General features: G+C 69.3%; 1 protein-coding gene across 4 annotated transcripts; it reads right to left on the minus strand.

The window, feature by feature from the left end:
• Window positions 1–596: 596 nt before the first annotated feature.
• Window positions 597–10,296, minus strand: SLC26A6 (solute carrier family 26 member 6). 4 transcript variants are annotated; one of them, XM_079795245.1, is made up of 22 exons: window positions 10,221–10,260; window positions 9,696–9,820; window positions 8,737–8,895; window positions 8,519–8,658; window positions 7,969–8,079; window positions 7,397–7,560; window positions 7,038–7,202; window positions 6,811–6,963; window positions 6,436–6,518; window positions 6,216–6,357; window positions 5,862–5,975; window positions 5,696–5,773; window positions 5,353–5,448; window positions 5,119–5,225; window positions 4,906–4,975; window positions 3,823–3,915; window positions 3,609–3,710; window positions 3,213–3,305; window positions 2,432–2,611; window positions 2,222–2,276; window positions 1,902–2,038; window positions 597–1,690 (listed from the first exon to the last, which is right to left on the minus strand). In XM_079795245.1, exons 3-22 carry the CDS (start codon window positions 8,853–8,855, stop codon window positions 1,676–1,678), a joined length of 2,217 nt encoding a protein of 738 aa, XP_079651371.1. In that variant the 5' UTR covers window positions 8,856–8,895; window positions 9,696–9,820; window positions 10,221–10,260; the 3' UTR covers window positions 597–1,675. The 4 variants fall into 4 exon arrangements, with proteins under 4 accessions (XP_079651371.1, XP_079651372.1, XP_079651373.1 ...); XM_079795246.1 differs by lacking the exon at window positions 9,696–9,820 and having other exon boundaries at window positions 10,221–10,296; XM_079795247.1 differs by lacking the exon at window positions 10,221–10,260 and having other exon boundaries at window positions 2,432–2,608; window positions 9,696–10,201.
• Window positions 10,297–12,150: the final 1,854 nt, after the last annotated feature.

The raw sequence follows: 12,150 nt of genomic DNA on the forward strand, positions 1-12,150 counted from the left end.
AGCCGCCCACCTGCAGTGCAGCTGAGTGCGGGCTCAGGAGTGGGGCCTGCCTGGCAGGTGTGGCTCAGCGGTTGAGCATCGACCTATGAACCAGGAGGTCAGGGTTCAATTCCTGGTTGGGGCCCAGGCCCAGGTTTCAGACTCGATCTCCAGTGTGAGGTGTGCAGGTGGCAGCCAATGGGTGATTCTCTCGTCATTCATGTTTCTAACTCTGTCCCTCTCTGGAATCGATAAACACATATTAAAAAAAAAATGTAGGCCCTCCCTGTCCTCTCCCCGTGTGCTTGCCTCCCCTCCCACCGCCGCTCCCGAGCGCACCTGCTGTTCCCGGTGCACTGCCCTTCCCGCCCGGCGGGCAGCTGGTTCCCGCTCACGTGTGACCTGCTCAGACCTCCCCTCCGTGACCGTCCGCCCGGGCAGCATTCCCTTCGCCCTCACGTGACCTTTATTTCCTTCCGAGCTTTCTGAGGAGCTGAGCCAGTGTTTACCAGGCACTGCCACGCGCCAGGCAGTCCCGGAGCCAGGACGAGCTGGCAGAGCGGACAGACAGCCCGCCGTCCTGGCGTGGCACTCACGCGGGAGCGGGAAGCAGAGCTGGTCAAGGTGACTCGTGCCCCGCCCCACCTCGGGGCATTTCCTCCCTCGCCTCACGGAGTAACCAGGAGGCACCAGGCAGTGGGTGCTGGGGAGCAGGCACCAGGCCCAGGGCTCTCGGGCCTCCCCCCCAATCACCGATGTCACTGGCAGAAAGCCTACTGCTGCCCACTGGCCATAGGCCCAGATGTCAGCGTTTTATTTTGTTTTAAATATTTTTATTGATTTCAGAGAGGAAGGGAGAGAGAGAAACATCAATGATGAGAATCATTGGTCGGCTGCCTCCTGCACGCCCCACCCAGGGGATCGAGCCTGCAACCCAGGCATGTGCCCTGACCGGAATCAAACCCGGGACCCTTCAGTCTCCAGGCCGACGCCCTGTCCACTGAGCCACACCGGCCGGGGCAGACGGCGTTGCAGGCGGACTGGCACGTGCTTCTTGGCTGACCTCGCCCTGCAGAGCCCAGGCGGCCGGACACAGCGGCGCTTTCCTGAGCAGATCAGCGCCGTGCACGCTTCCTGCTGAGTGTGGACCAGCTGCGCCTGTGAGCACCTGGCTTCCTCCCGGGCTGCCCAGAGGCCGCCCTGCCCGGCCCCACCGGGACGCTGATCCTTCCTGAGGCGGCCGATTCCAGCGACGGGACCCCGGAGGCCCAGCCAGGGCTGAGCGGCTGGGAAAACCCGGAGCCTGGGTGCCCCTCCGCGGGCCTGGCCCACAGCCCCCGCCCACGGGGTGCCCTCCCCGCCTGACTGCCTCCTCCACGCCTCGCTCCCGACACCTAACGCCAGTTCCCACTGTGGGGCGTAAGAGGGGTCAGGAGCCAGGGCCGCGGCCCCCTGGGCCCACCAGCCACAGCAGAGCCGGGTGCTGGGCAAACGAGTCTTTATTCCTGAAGCTGAAGACACCCCGCCCACCCCGGCCGGCCAGGGCCCAGCGCAGGCCGGCAGCTGCGTCGGAGTCAGGCCCTCCATCCCTGAGTTGCGTGTGTGCACGTGCGTGAGCGCGCGGAGGGTTCTCCCGAGTGACATCGGGGCAGCGCGGCGTGGGGTCCTCGCAGCCCGGCACGGCCCCCGGAGGCGGTCAGAGCTTGGTCACCTAGCGGGCGCGGAGGGGAGCGCCGTCGGTTACCGAGGGCACACGCCGCCTCCCCGGACCTGCCCCGCCCGCCAGCTCCACCTCAAGGCAGGAGGGAGGGGAAGCGGGGTCCCCTGGGCCAGAGGCACCGGGAAGGCTGGACCCCCAGAGCTGGGTCAGGGTGGGGGCGAGCAGTGAGCAGGCAGAGCTCAGCGGCCGGGGGCCCGCTCACCAGGACCGGGCTGGCGGGGCCGGACCGCGGGTGCTGGCGGGCGAAGAGGACGGCGTCGTGGACGGAGGCGAAGAGGTGCTGCTTCGAGATGGACGCGTCGAAGAAGTGCCCGGCCTCCAGCTGGGTGACCACAGGCGCTGTGGGCGAGGCCGGGTCTCTCCTGACTCCCAGAGCCACCGGGACCCGCCGCCAGGCTCCCAGCCCGGCGGCGGCTGAGCCTGCGTCACTCGTGACCCTTGACCCCTGCCTTCCCGGAGAAGCCTCCTTTTTCCTGGAGCCCCGCCCTCTTCCCAAACCACTCAGGTCCCCACCCCACGCACCTTGGCAGCCGGCCACGTACACCTCCACCTCGATCTCTCGGAAGTCGCGGAAAATCTGTAGCGGGAAAGGGGCCGGGTTCAGTGGGGGCCGGGAGTGGGGGTTCCGAGGGAGGATGGGGGGCTGGGGGTCAGAGGGCTCCTAGAGCTGGTCACGGGGTCGGGAGAGGCTGCGGGGCCTTGCCGCGCCCCCCCAGGGCGCCCGGCCCTTACGTTCTTCAGGCTCTTGATGCACACGGTGTCCACGAAGGAGAGGGCGCTCAGGTCCAGCACGAGGCTGTGGAAGGCGGGCGGGGGCAGGCCCAGGCCCTTCAGCGTGCACCCGCCCGGGGCCTGCGTGTCGTCCTGCCCGCTGGCCGCCGGCTCCGCTGGTTCAGGCTCCATGCTCACCTGCTGGGGAGCCAGACACCGTCCAGGCTGCCCCGGGGTGAGGGCAGGGGACCGCACAGACACGCAGGGACATGGGCAGATGCGGGACAAGCATGAAGCACCCACACATACGGGGTGTGCAGGGGACACATGGCATGGACATGTATGCAGACAGGAGGGACACGGGGACACACAGGAGAGGGCACCCCGTGACGTGCATATCCTGTTACCTCCTGGGCGCGGGCTTACTTGGGACGCTTGAGAAGGGAGGTGCTGGGGGACCGTGTCCCCTCCTCAGGCAGGGCGGAGGGGGCTGAGACAGACCCCACACACCCCCGCACCCCTGCCCGCGTCTAAGGGAGCTGGGCGTCCCCTTCGACCCCTCGTCTTCCCCACACCCCCTCCCCCTCCCCCTCTACCCGAGCACAGGCTGTGGGGCCTCGATCAGAGAGGAAGCCACAGCAGAACCCTACGGCCTAGCCCCGGGGACCCCTCCACAGAGCACCCACCCGGCGCCCCGTTCCTCCTGCCCGGCACAGGCACCGGAACCGAGGCAGGCCCATGGCTTCCCTCGCGGGGCACGCCCCCCATCCCTGCAGCTCACGGCTGCTCCCCGCAGCCTCACCTGGGCCTTGGGGCCGTCCGCATCGTGGCTCTTGATGGCGCCGTCACTGATGTTGACTTCGATGGGGACGGAAGTGCCCGTGGAGGCAGCGGCCTGGGACGGGGCAGGGGGACAGGGGAGTCACCCCAGCAGCTGGCCGCGGCCTGGCGCTGACCTCTGGCTTTGGGCAGGAGGCGGGGTGCTGACCGGCCCTGAACGCCGCACTGGGAGAGGGCTGGGCGGCTCGGCTGCCAGGGGCCCAGAGGTGGGGAAACAAAGCCCCCCGCCGAGCAGCAGGGGTCAGGGAAGAGGGGGTCGGGCAGGAGCCGGGCCGGGCCGGGCGGGGCGGGGCGGGGCAGGAGCGGGCGGGAGCGAGAGCAGGCGGAGCCGGGCGGGGCGGCGGCCACGGGTCCCTGCCTGTTGCTGGGGCTTCTCCTTCTGCAGGCGCTTCAGCCTCAGCTCCTGCTTCCGCAGCAGCTTCTTCTTCCGGGAGATGAGCTGGTCGACGTCCACGCCGCACTAGGGGCAAAGGTCGCATCAGGGGCGAAGGTCGGGGGCGGGGGCACCGGGAGGGGTGTGGGCGCCCTGGGAGGCGAGGGCCCTCTGACCTGACCCTGGGCCCCAGCCTCACCCTCTGCTTGAGCGCGTCGCTGTAGAGGTCAGCGTTGGCGAAGTACACGGTGGCCGAGGAGCGGAAGACCTTCACGCCCGGGACCTCCCTGGCCTGGGGGAGGGTCACGGGGGTGGCTGAGCCCTCTCCCTGGCGGCATCTCCTCCTGCCTCTCCTGCCCTGTGTGCCCCCGTGCCTCCCCCCAACCCTCTGCTCCCCAGCCAGCGGGGGCCCAGCCTGCGGCCTGCGCCACCCTGATCCTCGTCCTGCTCCTGCCCTCTGCCCTGGCCTCCCCGTGGGCCCCCTCCCCTGGCCCTGTGGTCCGTCCTCCACAAGCTGCGTGCCGACCTTCCCCAGCTGCCCCCCACGCAGGCCCAGCTGCCCCCACGCAGGCCCAGCTGCCCCCCACGCAGGCCCAGCTGTCCCCACGCAGGCCCAGCTGCCCCCCACGCAGGCCCAGCTGCCCCCACGCAGGCCCAGCTGCCCCCCACGCAGGCCCAGCTGCCCCCACGCAGGCCCAGCTGCCCCCACGCAGGCCCAGCTGCCCCCCACGCAGGCCCAGCTGCCCCCACGCAGGCCCAGCTGCCCCCACGCAGGCCCAGCTGCCCCCACGCAGGGCCCAGGCCAGGTCTCTGCTGGGCTCAGCCCTGCTCAGTGTGCCCGCCCCTCCCTTTCCATCTGGCTGAGCGGCTTGCGCGTCCTCCCCTCGCTCTGCCTGGTCCTATGTGCTCGGCCCCCAAGGCTCCACGTCGGTGGTCGGCTGGTTCCTTCCTGAGCCCCTCTCTGTGCCCAGCACCTGGCCTGGGACTGCTCAGGAGATCAGGGAATGACCTCCCGGTGCCAGCACCCTGCCCTCGCACATCCTGGCCCAGCATGGCCTGCAGGACCGGCTGGTGCCGCTGGCTGACCCCGAGGCCCAGGCCCAGCTCCGTCACTGGTCCTCCGGCCTCCCCGGCCCCTCGAACGCTGAGCGGGGGTCACAGACCCAAACGCCTCCCTTGAAACTCCAAGGACCAAAGTGTCCTTGTCGGGGAGGAAGGGACTCACAAAGGCCCATTGTGCCTCCCCCCCCCCCCCACCCCCGCCGGCTCCCTCGGCCCTCACCTCCGAGTACTCTGCCACGTCTCTGTAAACATCTGTGTCTGGAATCTGCCCCAGGACAGAATAGTGGGGCCTATGGAGAGATCGCGCGAGTCGGGGAGCGCATGAGCGGGGGACGAGGAAGAACAAAGAGCCTGGGTCACCCCAAGATGTGGGGAGCCGGGGGGAGCCACGTGGATCTCACCCTCACAGTGGGAGGCGGGACGGGGGACTCACCGCTGCGTGCGGACCACCACGAGCAGCAGGGAGAAGGCGACCGCCACGGCCAGGCCCAGGTCCAGGTTCAGCAGGATGGTGGCCACGAAGGTCACCAGCCAGATGAGCTGGAAACAGACGGGCGCCAGGGGTCACAGGGCCGCGGGGTCACAGGGCCCACGGGGTCACAGGGCCGCGGGGTCACAGGGCCGCGGGGTCACAGGGCCGCGGGGTGCTGGGGCCCCAGCCTCTCACCAGGTCCACGCGGTTCGCCTCCCACAGGGCGCAGACGTCCCTGAACTGCAGGAGCATGCCCTTCAGGTTCACGATGATGGTGGCCGCCAGGACAGCCTGTGGGGGGTGGGGCGGGGGCTGTCACGGCTGGGCCGCCTGGAGGCTGACAGCCTGGCCCTGGGCAGGAGCCGCCAAGCACCGGGGCATCACCCAAGCCCACCCCTGAGCCTGACCACTTGGGTCTGACTCTGACCCCTAGCTCCAGTCTCACCTGAGTCTCACCCGGGACCTGACCGGCTGATCTGAGCCCAGGGCCTGGCCAAGGCCTCACGCCGGTCTGGGTGTGGGTGTGGGTGGGGCTCACCTTGGGCAGGTCTCGGAAGAGTTCCCCAAGTTTGAGGATGATGATGAGGATGAAGAGGGAGGAGACGGCTCCGGCCACCTGGGGTCGGAGTGAGCGGGCGGGGTCACCAGCTGGGTCTGTGTGCAGAGGCTCAGTCCCGCCCCCGCCTGCGCCCGCCTGCGCCCACCTGCGTGTTGCCGCCGGCGCTCTCCTGGACGAGGCTCCGGGACATGGAGCAGCTCACAGGGAAGCACTGGAAGACGCCCCCGACGAGGTTGCTGAGGCCCAGAGCCACCAGCTCCTGGGGGGGCAGAGAGGAGACGTCACCAGCGATGCCCGTCCCCGTGCAGCTGCGTCCCGGCCTATACACCCCCCCCCCACCCCCCGCCGCCATCCCCGCTCAAGAGCCCCAAGGACTGGCCTGCTGTCCCGTGTCCGCTCTCCACCCTCAGCCCCACGTGGTCCCACCTCACTCCCTCCCCAGGCCCTGTGGTCTCTTGTAACCAGTTTGCTCCTTCGTGTCCCCGTCCCACCCCCACACCTGGTTGCTGTCCACCTGGTAGCCATGCTTCAGGGCGAAGATCTTCCCCAGCGAGATGGCGATGGCGAACCCCACCACGGCGATGGCGAAGGCGTTGCCCACGAGCCTGGCAGCTAGGCTGGGGGCCACGGGGGGCAGCAGCCTGTGAGGGGCATCCGTGAGGCCAGAGGAAGGCGCCGCCTGGCCCGGCCTTCCCTGACCGCCAGGGGCCGGAGCTCACCCTGCAGGGATGCTGCCCACGACATCCACCCCGAACCGGGGCTGGAGGCCCACGCCGTAGGAGATGGCCGTGGCCCCGATGAGCTGCGGGGACAGAGGCGGGAGGGGGCTGGCACTGCTGCCGGGGGATGGAGGAGCCGGACGGAGAGGGAGGTCGAGAGCCAGACCTCGGGGGGCGGGGGGAGTTGGTGAGAGGGGAGGTGGACAGGGCTGCGGGGAGGAGGTGCTGTTGCGAGGGAGCCTGCCGACGCGGGGCCTCCTGCGGGGTCCCCCCACCCCAGGACCTCTCACCGTGCCACCCAGTGGGGCTTTAATCCCGGGGGTGCCCGCAGGGTGCGGCCTGGGGTGCCCCTCGCCCCGTTCCCGGGAACCGAACCGTGAGCAGCTCCCCGGGGATCGGCAGGGGCAGGTGTCGCTTCAGCTTGTCGTTCAGCAGCTTCACGGCCACGAGCACCAGCCCGGCCACGGCGGCCGTGACCACGGCGCCCACCACGCTCTGGCGCAGCTTCCAGCCGACCTCCAGCAGCGTCTGAAGGGAGGCGGGGTCACGCCAGCCCTCAGGGTCACGGGCGCCACCCCGACCCCCCTGCCGCCCTCACTCACATAGATGAGGGACAGCGGCCCAGAGAAGCTGCTCAGCTGGAGGCCGAACACGTACTTGAGCTGCGAGACGAAGACCTGCACGGCGGCGGCCGTGGTGTAGCCGCGGACCAGCGGCTCGGACAGGTAGGTGACCACGAAGCCGAAGTGCACCAGGCCCAGGCCCACCTGCGGGTCGGCCACGGCAGTCAGCCACGGCGGTCAGCGGGGACAGGGGTCCTGGGGGTGGCCGGACCAGCATCCAGGGCAGGAGGGATGGGATGGGGGTGCGAGGAGGAGGACCGTGAGGGCCAGACACTCAGGGGAACTGGTGGGGGCGGAGGGGGCGGGCAGCGGGGGACACGCTCCTGACCGCTCCGCACCTGGAAGAGGCCGACCAGGACGCTGAGAGAGGAGGCCAGCTTCACCCGTTCGGCGTCCCTGGCCGTCACGTTGACGGTGGAGTTCCCGGCCTGCATGAAGGCCTCATCCGGGGCCAGGGCTTCCGTCACGCTGCCCACCATCACGGACATGACAGCAAAGGTGCCTGCAGGGACAGGCACGTCCGATGGGGCGCGGACGCCGTCCCGCCGGGAGCCCTGGCCTTAAGGGCGAGGCGGGCGACACCAGTTCTAGACAGATGTCCCCAGACTCCACGGTGCAACGGAGGCCGTGCGGGGGGTCGGGTGGGAGCCTGGCTCAGGGGCTCCGGGGGCTAGACGTGCTGGCCCTGCGCCCTCTGCCCCGCCCCCCCCGCCCCCCGTGCCCACGGCTCAGGCAGGGCAGGAGGCTCCTAGGCCCCGGCCTGCCCAGGAATGGCCCTCAGGCCGTCTCTCAGCTGCCCCGACCAATGCTGCCCTCCTCCCAGCTCCGGGCCCTGCTCGGCCCTCCCGCACCCTGCCCTCCACGGAGGGCGTGGGCACCGTCCTGTCAGGCTGGGCCTGGCTCCACTCACCCACCGAGATGTGCCGGGAGGTGCCAAACAGGAAGTAGATAAAGACAGGGTAGAAGGAGCTGTAGAGGCCGAACACGGGGGGCAGCCCCGCCAGCAGGGCGTAGGCCAGGCCTGCAGGGGGGGGGGGGGGGGGGGCACGTGGGTTTGGAGGCTGAGCCTCGGAAGACGAGGAAATCCCAGCACCAGGTCAGGGGCCCGTTCCGGGGCAGGGGCCACGGCCTCAGGGCCATTTTTTGTTGAATATGTGTTTATTGACTTCAGAGAGGAAGGGGGAGGAGGAGGGAGACTGAAACATCCATGAGAAGCATCCATGGTGGAAGAGAACCACTGATCGGCTGCCTCCCACACGCCCCCTACTGGAGATAGAGCCCACACCAGGCACGTGCCCTGGACCGGAATCGAACCCAGGACCCTTCAGTCCACAGACTGACGCTCTATCCACTGAGCCACACTGGCTTAGGGCTAGGGTTATATTTTTTTTGGGGGGGAGGTTTCCAGACCAGGGTCACCCCCCGAAGGCTGAGGGTGCAGCTCCGAGTCAGGGCCTCACCCTGTGGCAGCTGCATGATGGCCACACTCAGGCCGGACAGCAGGTCGCCCAGGAGCCACTCTCGCACCGGGTACCGGGGCAGCCAGGCCACGACGGGCAGGTGCTGCAGCAGCAGGGCTCGGGCCCGGGCCCGGGAGCACCTGGGGACACGGGGTCGGTATCAAGCACAGGGGCTGCCCAAGTCCCGCCAGGGACCCTCCCCCCATCCTCAGCCTTACTGCAGAGAGGTCCGCCACGGGCGGGTCCGGGGTGCTGGGCCCCAGCGCCCCAGCTCCTCCAGCTGCTCCTGGTTCAGCAGCGGCCGCTCCACACGGTAGTCCCGCCTCCTCAACTCCATTGCCTCCGTTGTGGCCAGCAGTACCTGGGTGCCCCTCCGTCTGGGGTGGCGAGACCAGAGACACAGTGAGAGCACCCCTGGCCCCACCCCCCACACCTCCCCGTCGGACCAGAGCGTCGCCCCTCTGACTTCTCCAGGCCCCGAGACCCAGTGGGTCCAACCTCCAGTTGGCGCCGTGCCCGTGCGTGGCAGGGGTAGCTGGAGCCTCTTCCTGGGCCAAAGTCCCCCCTCCAGAGACAGCGGGATGAGCACAGGCCACACCTCCAGCCCCGGGGTCTGCTCAGCCCCAGTCGCCCCCAGCCCAGGTCCCAGCCTCCTCCCCTGGGCCCCTAGGCCACCCCCAGACAAGCTCCCTCTCCCAGCTGCCCCCGGAGCCCCCGCGGCTGGCTGGGAGCCCAGACAGGAAGGACCCAGCACCGGGATCTGGTGTTCAGGCACACCCCTCTTCAGAGGGGCCCTCCCCACAAGGGAAGGAAGCTCCCCCCGGAAGTGGGGGCCTCCCCAGGCAGGGACAGCCTGGCCCGCAGGGAAGTTTCACCAGCCAGGCGCCTCTGTCCTGGGGAGAATCTCTGGCCCCCCCAGTTCCCACCGGGAGAGGGGGCACGACCTCCCTTAGGAGCAGGGCTTCTTACTGGGGGGGCTCTCACCTAGGGGGGCTCTCACCTGGAAGAGGAGCTATTAGAGGGGGGTCGCTAGACCTGCCAGAAGCTCCCAGCAGCTGGGAAAGTTTCACGCAGGGACGGTCCACCCCTGGGGAAGCGCTCACCCGGGAAGAGAGCGCTCCCCGGCCCCGAAGGCCGCTCTGACCCCGGGGAGGGCCCCCTCGGAGCGGGCACTCACCGGGAAAGGCCTGTGCCCCGGGCGATCGGAGGAGGGAGCGAGCGGCGCTCACACTCGGAGATCTTTGAGCCCCGCGCCCTCCGCCTGAGTCACTCGGGTCTTCCCCACGCGGGCTGGGCCGGCGCCTGCAGGCGGGGCCGACACCCTTGGCCCCTCCTTCGGGGAGAGCCCGGCGGCCCGAACCCCAGCGCTCGGGACCGGGCCAGGGGCCCAGCTGGTGGGCCCGGCCTCCCCACGGACTCGCTGCAGCGCCCTCCCGGCACCGACGCGCCCCGCGCGCCCCTCCCGGGCGGGCTCCAGGGCACGCCGCCGCCGGCAGCCCCTCGCGGGCCCTGGAGGCCGGGGTCCCCGGCGCCCGCCCCCTCCCTCGCTGCAGCGGGGACGCTGCCCGCAGGGAACCGGCGAGAGCAGGGACGCGGGGCTGTGCAGGCGGGAAACGGCTGCTCCCGACGCGGCGGCGCCCCCTCCGAGCGACCCCACGCCGGCGCCGCGCGGACACCGGGACCGGCCGCGCCCCGCACTCACCCCGACGCCGCCGACAGCCCCGGGCGGGCGCGCCGCCAGCCGCCGGCCGCTCCAGCCACGCGGGCCGAGGCCGCTACGGGCCGGGAGGCGGGGCCGGGACGCGGGGAAGGGCTGCAGCGCGCGCCCGGGAGCCAATCCCCGGGCAGGACGGCGAAGGCTCGGACCAATCAGCGTGCCTGGGCGGGGCCTCGGCGGGGCTCCCTGGGCGGGGCGGGCCCCGCGGGGGGAGATTTAACTCCTTCTCCGCCGCGGCCCGGCTCGGGCGCTCCGCTGGGCCCTGCCCTCCTGCCCGCGCGGGGGGGTCTGCAGACCTGGGCCCGCGGCCCGGCTCCTGATGGGACAGGGCCGGTGCCAGGCCCTGGCTCCGTGGGGAGGGCCCCCGTGGAATAGGGAAGGAACCCCCCCGAGGCCGGACTAGTGACCCCCCAGCCTTCACCCTCCGTGGGGTGGGGATCCGGGTCGTGGGGCCGCTCGTGCCTCTGCTTTTGCCCTGAGGCCGGCCTGTCTCTGAGACGGGAGGTGCCGGGAGCCTCCCTTCAGCTGTGGACAGACACCCAGACCTGAAGTGAGGCTACCCGCCCCAAGCCCAGCCCGGGAATCCTGCCCCCCCACCCAGGTGTCTGCGCGGATCGTGGATGTCCCCACGGCTCCAAATCGCAGAGGCTGGAGGGGCGGGTGCTGTCCACGGGCTGACGGTCAGCAAGGGCGGCTCCTGGAGTTCTCCTGCCCCTGGCCAGGGCAAATGTCGGCCATCCTGCCTGCCGCCTGCCCGAGGCAGGGTTCCCTGCGCCCTCACGTGGGGCCCCAATCACAAGGTGAGGCCAGAATTGAGAGCAAAGGGGATGGGAACTCTCCCATGAAACGGGGTAAAAATAGCTGAGCATTCTCAGGGGAAGGCCCTGCTCAGGTTTCTCCCCAGGTCAGCCTGGCTGCCGCTCAGAGCCTCCTCCTGCCCACCCGGGACCAGCGGCCTGGCCGGCCCGTTGGCTGGAGCCTGGTCTGATCACCAAGGGCGCAGTTCCATCCCTGGTCAGGGCCCTGGCTGGTGTGGCTCAGTGGATAGAGCGTCAGCCTGTGGACTGAAGGGTCCTGGGTTCGATTCCCGGCAAGGGCACATGCCTGGGTTGTGGGCTCGATCCCCAGTAGGGGGCGAGCAGGAGGCAGCTGATCCAAGATTCTCTCGCATCATTGACGTTTCTATCTCCCTTTCCCTTCCTCTCGGAAATCAATAATAAAAAAAAAAAGCAACCAATGAGTGCATAAGTGGGACAACAGACTGATGTTTCTCTCCCTTCCTCTCTCTAAAACCAATACATTTTTAAGGAAGAGAGAGACAATAACCATTTTCTATAGAAGTTTATTCCCAAAACAGAGCGCGGCTTCACGGAACAATGTACACAGACAGGAAGAGGGCCACGGGCTGAGGGGGGCGACCCCAGAGAGGGGCATGTACAGAACCTAGGACACAGCAAGGACAACCCCGCCCCACAGCGGACCCCGCAACCCTGCGAGGGCTGGGGTCACTCTGGCAGGAGAGCGGGGTCCTGGCCGGTGGGATTTGGCACCAGTGAGCAAAGTAGAACCTTTATTCTCCTTGGAAACTGCCCCCCAAGAGCATCCGTGCAGGAGGGGACTGTGCCCCGACCCCGCACCCACCCTGCGAGACCCGGTCCTGGTGGTAGGAGGCTGCCTCCCGCTGCCCCGGGCTGCTGTCCAGCAGGCACTCGGCTGACCTTTGGTCTGGGACAGCCAGGGCTCCCAGGGCTCTTCAGGGGGGCTCCTGCACGCCCCCCGCCCACTTCCCCTACCTCCCACTGTAAACAAAGGGGCGGGAACACTAAACTGTAAACAAAGCGTAAAGAGTTCCGTTTTACTGCTGTAAACAAGGGGTTAAAAGGTTTCCAATCTTGACCTGTAAACAAAGTAACAA

Source organism: Cnephaeus nilssonii, assembly GCF_951640355.1.
Source record: "Cnephaeus nilssonii genome assembly, chromosome: 17".
Taxonomy (NCBI): domain Eukaryota; kingdom Metazoa; phylum Chordata; class Mammalia; order Chiroptera; family Vespertilionidae; genus Cnephaeus; species Cnephaeus nilssonii.

Excerpts from the sequence above, each read along its gene's own strand:
- SLC26A6 (XM_079795246.1), bottom strand. The coding sequence starts at position 8,855 with ATGGAGTTGAGGAGGCGGGACTACCGTGTGGAGCGGCCGCTGCTGAAC. Across the intron at positions 7,561-7,968 it reads CTCCCGGCACATCTCGGTGG|GCACCTTTGCTGTCATGTCC; the intron begins GTGAGTGGAGCC and ends CTGTCCCTGCAG. Across the intron at positions 4,976-5,118 it reads GTGGTGGTCCGCACGCAGCG|GCCCCACTATTCTGTCCTGG; the intron begins GTGAGTCCCCCG and ends ATCTCTCCATAG.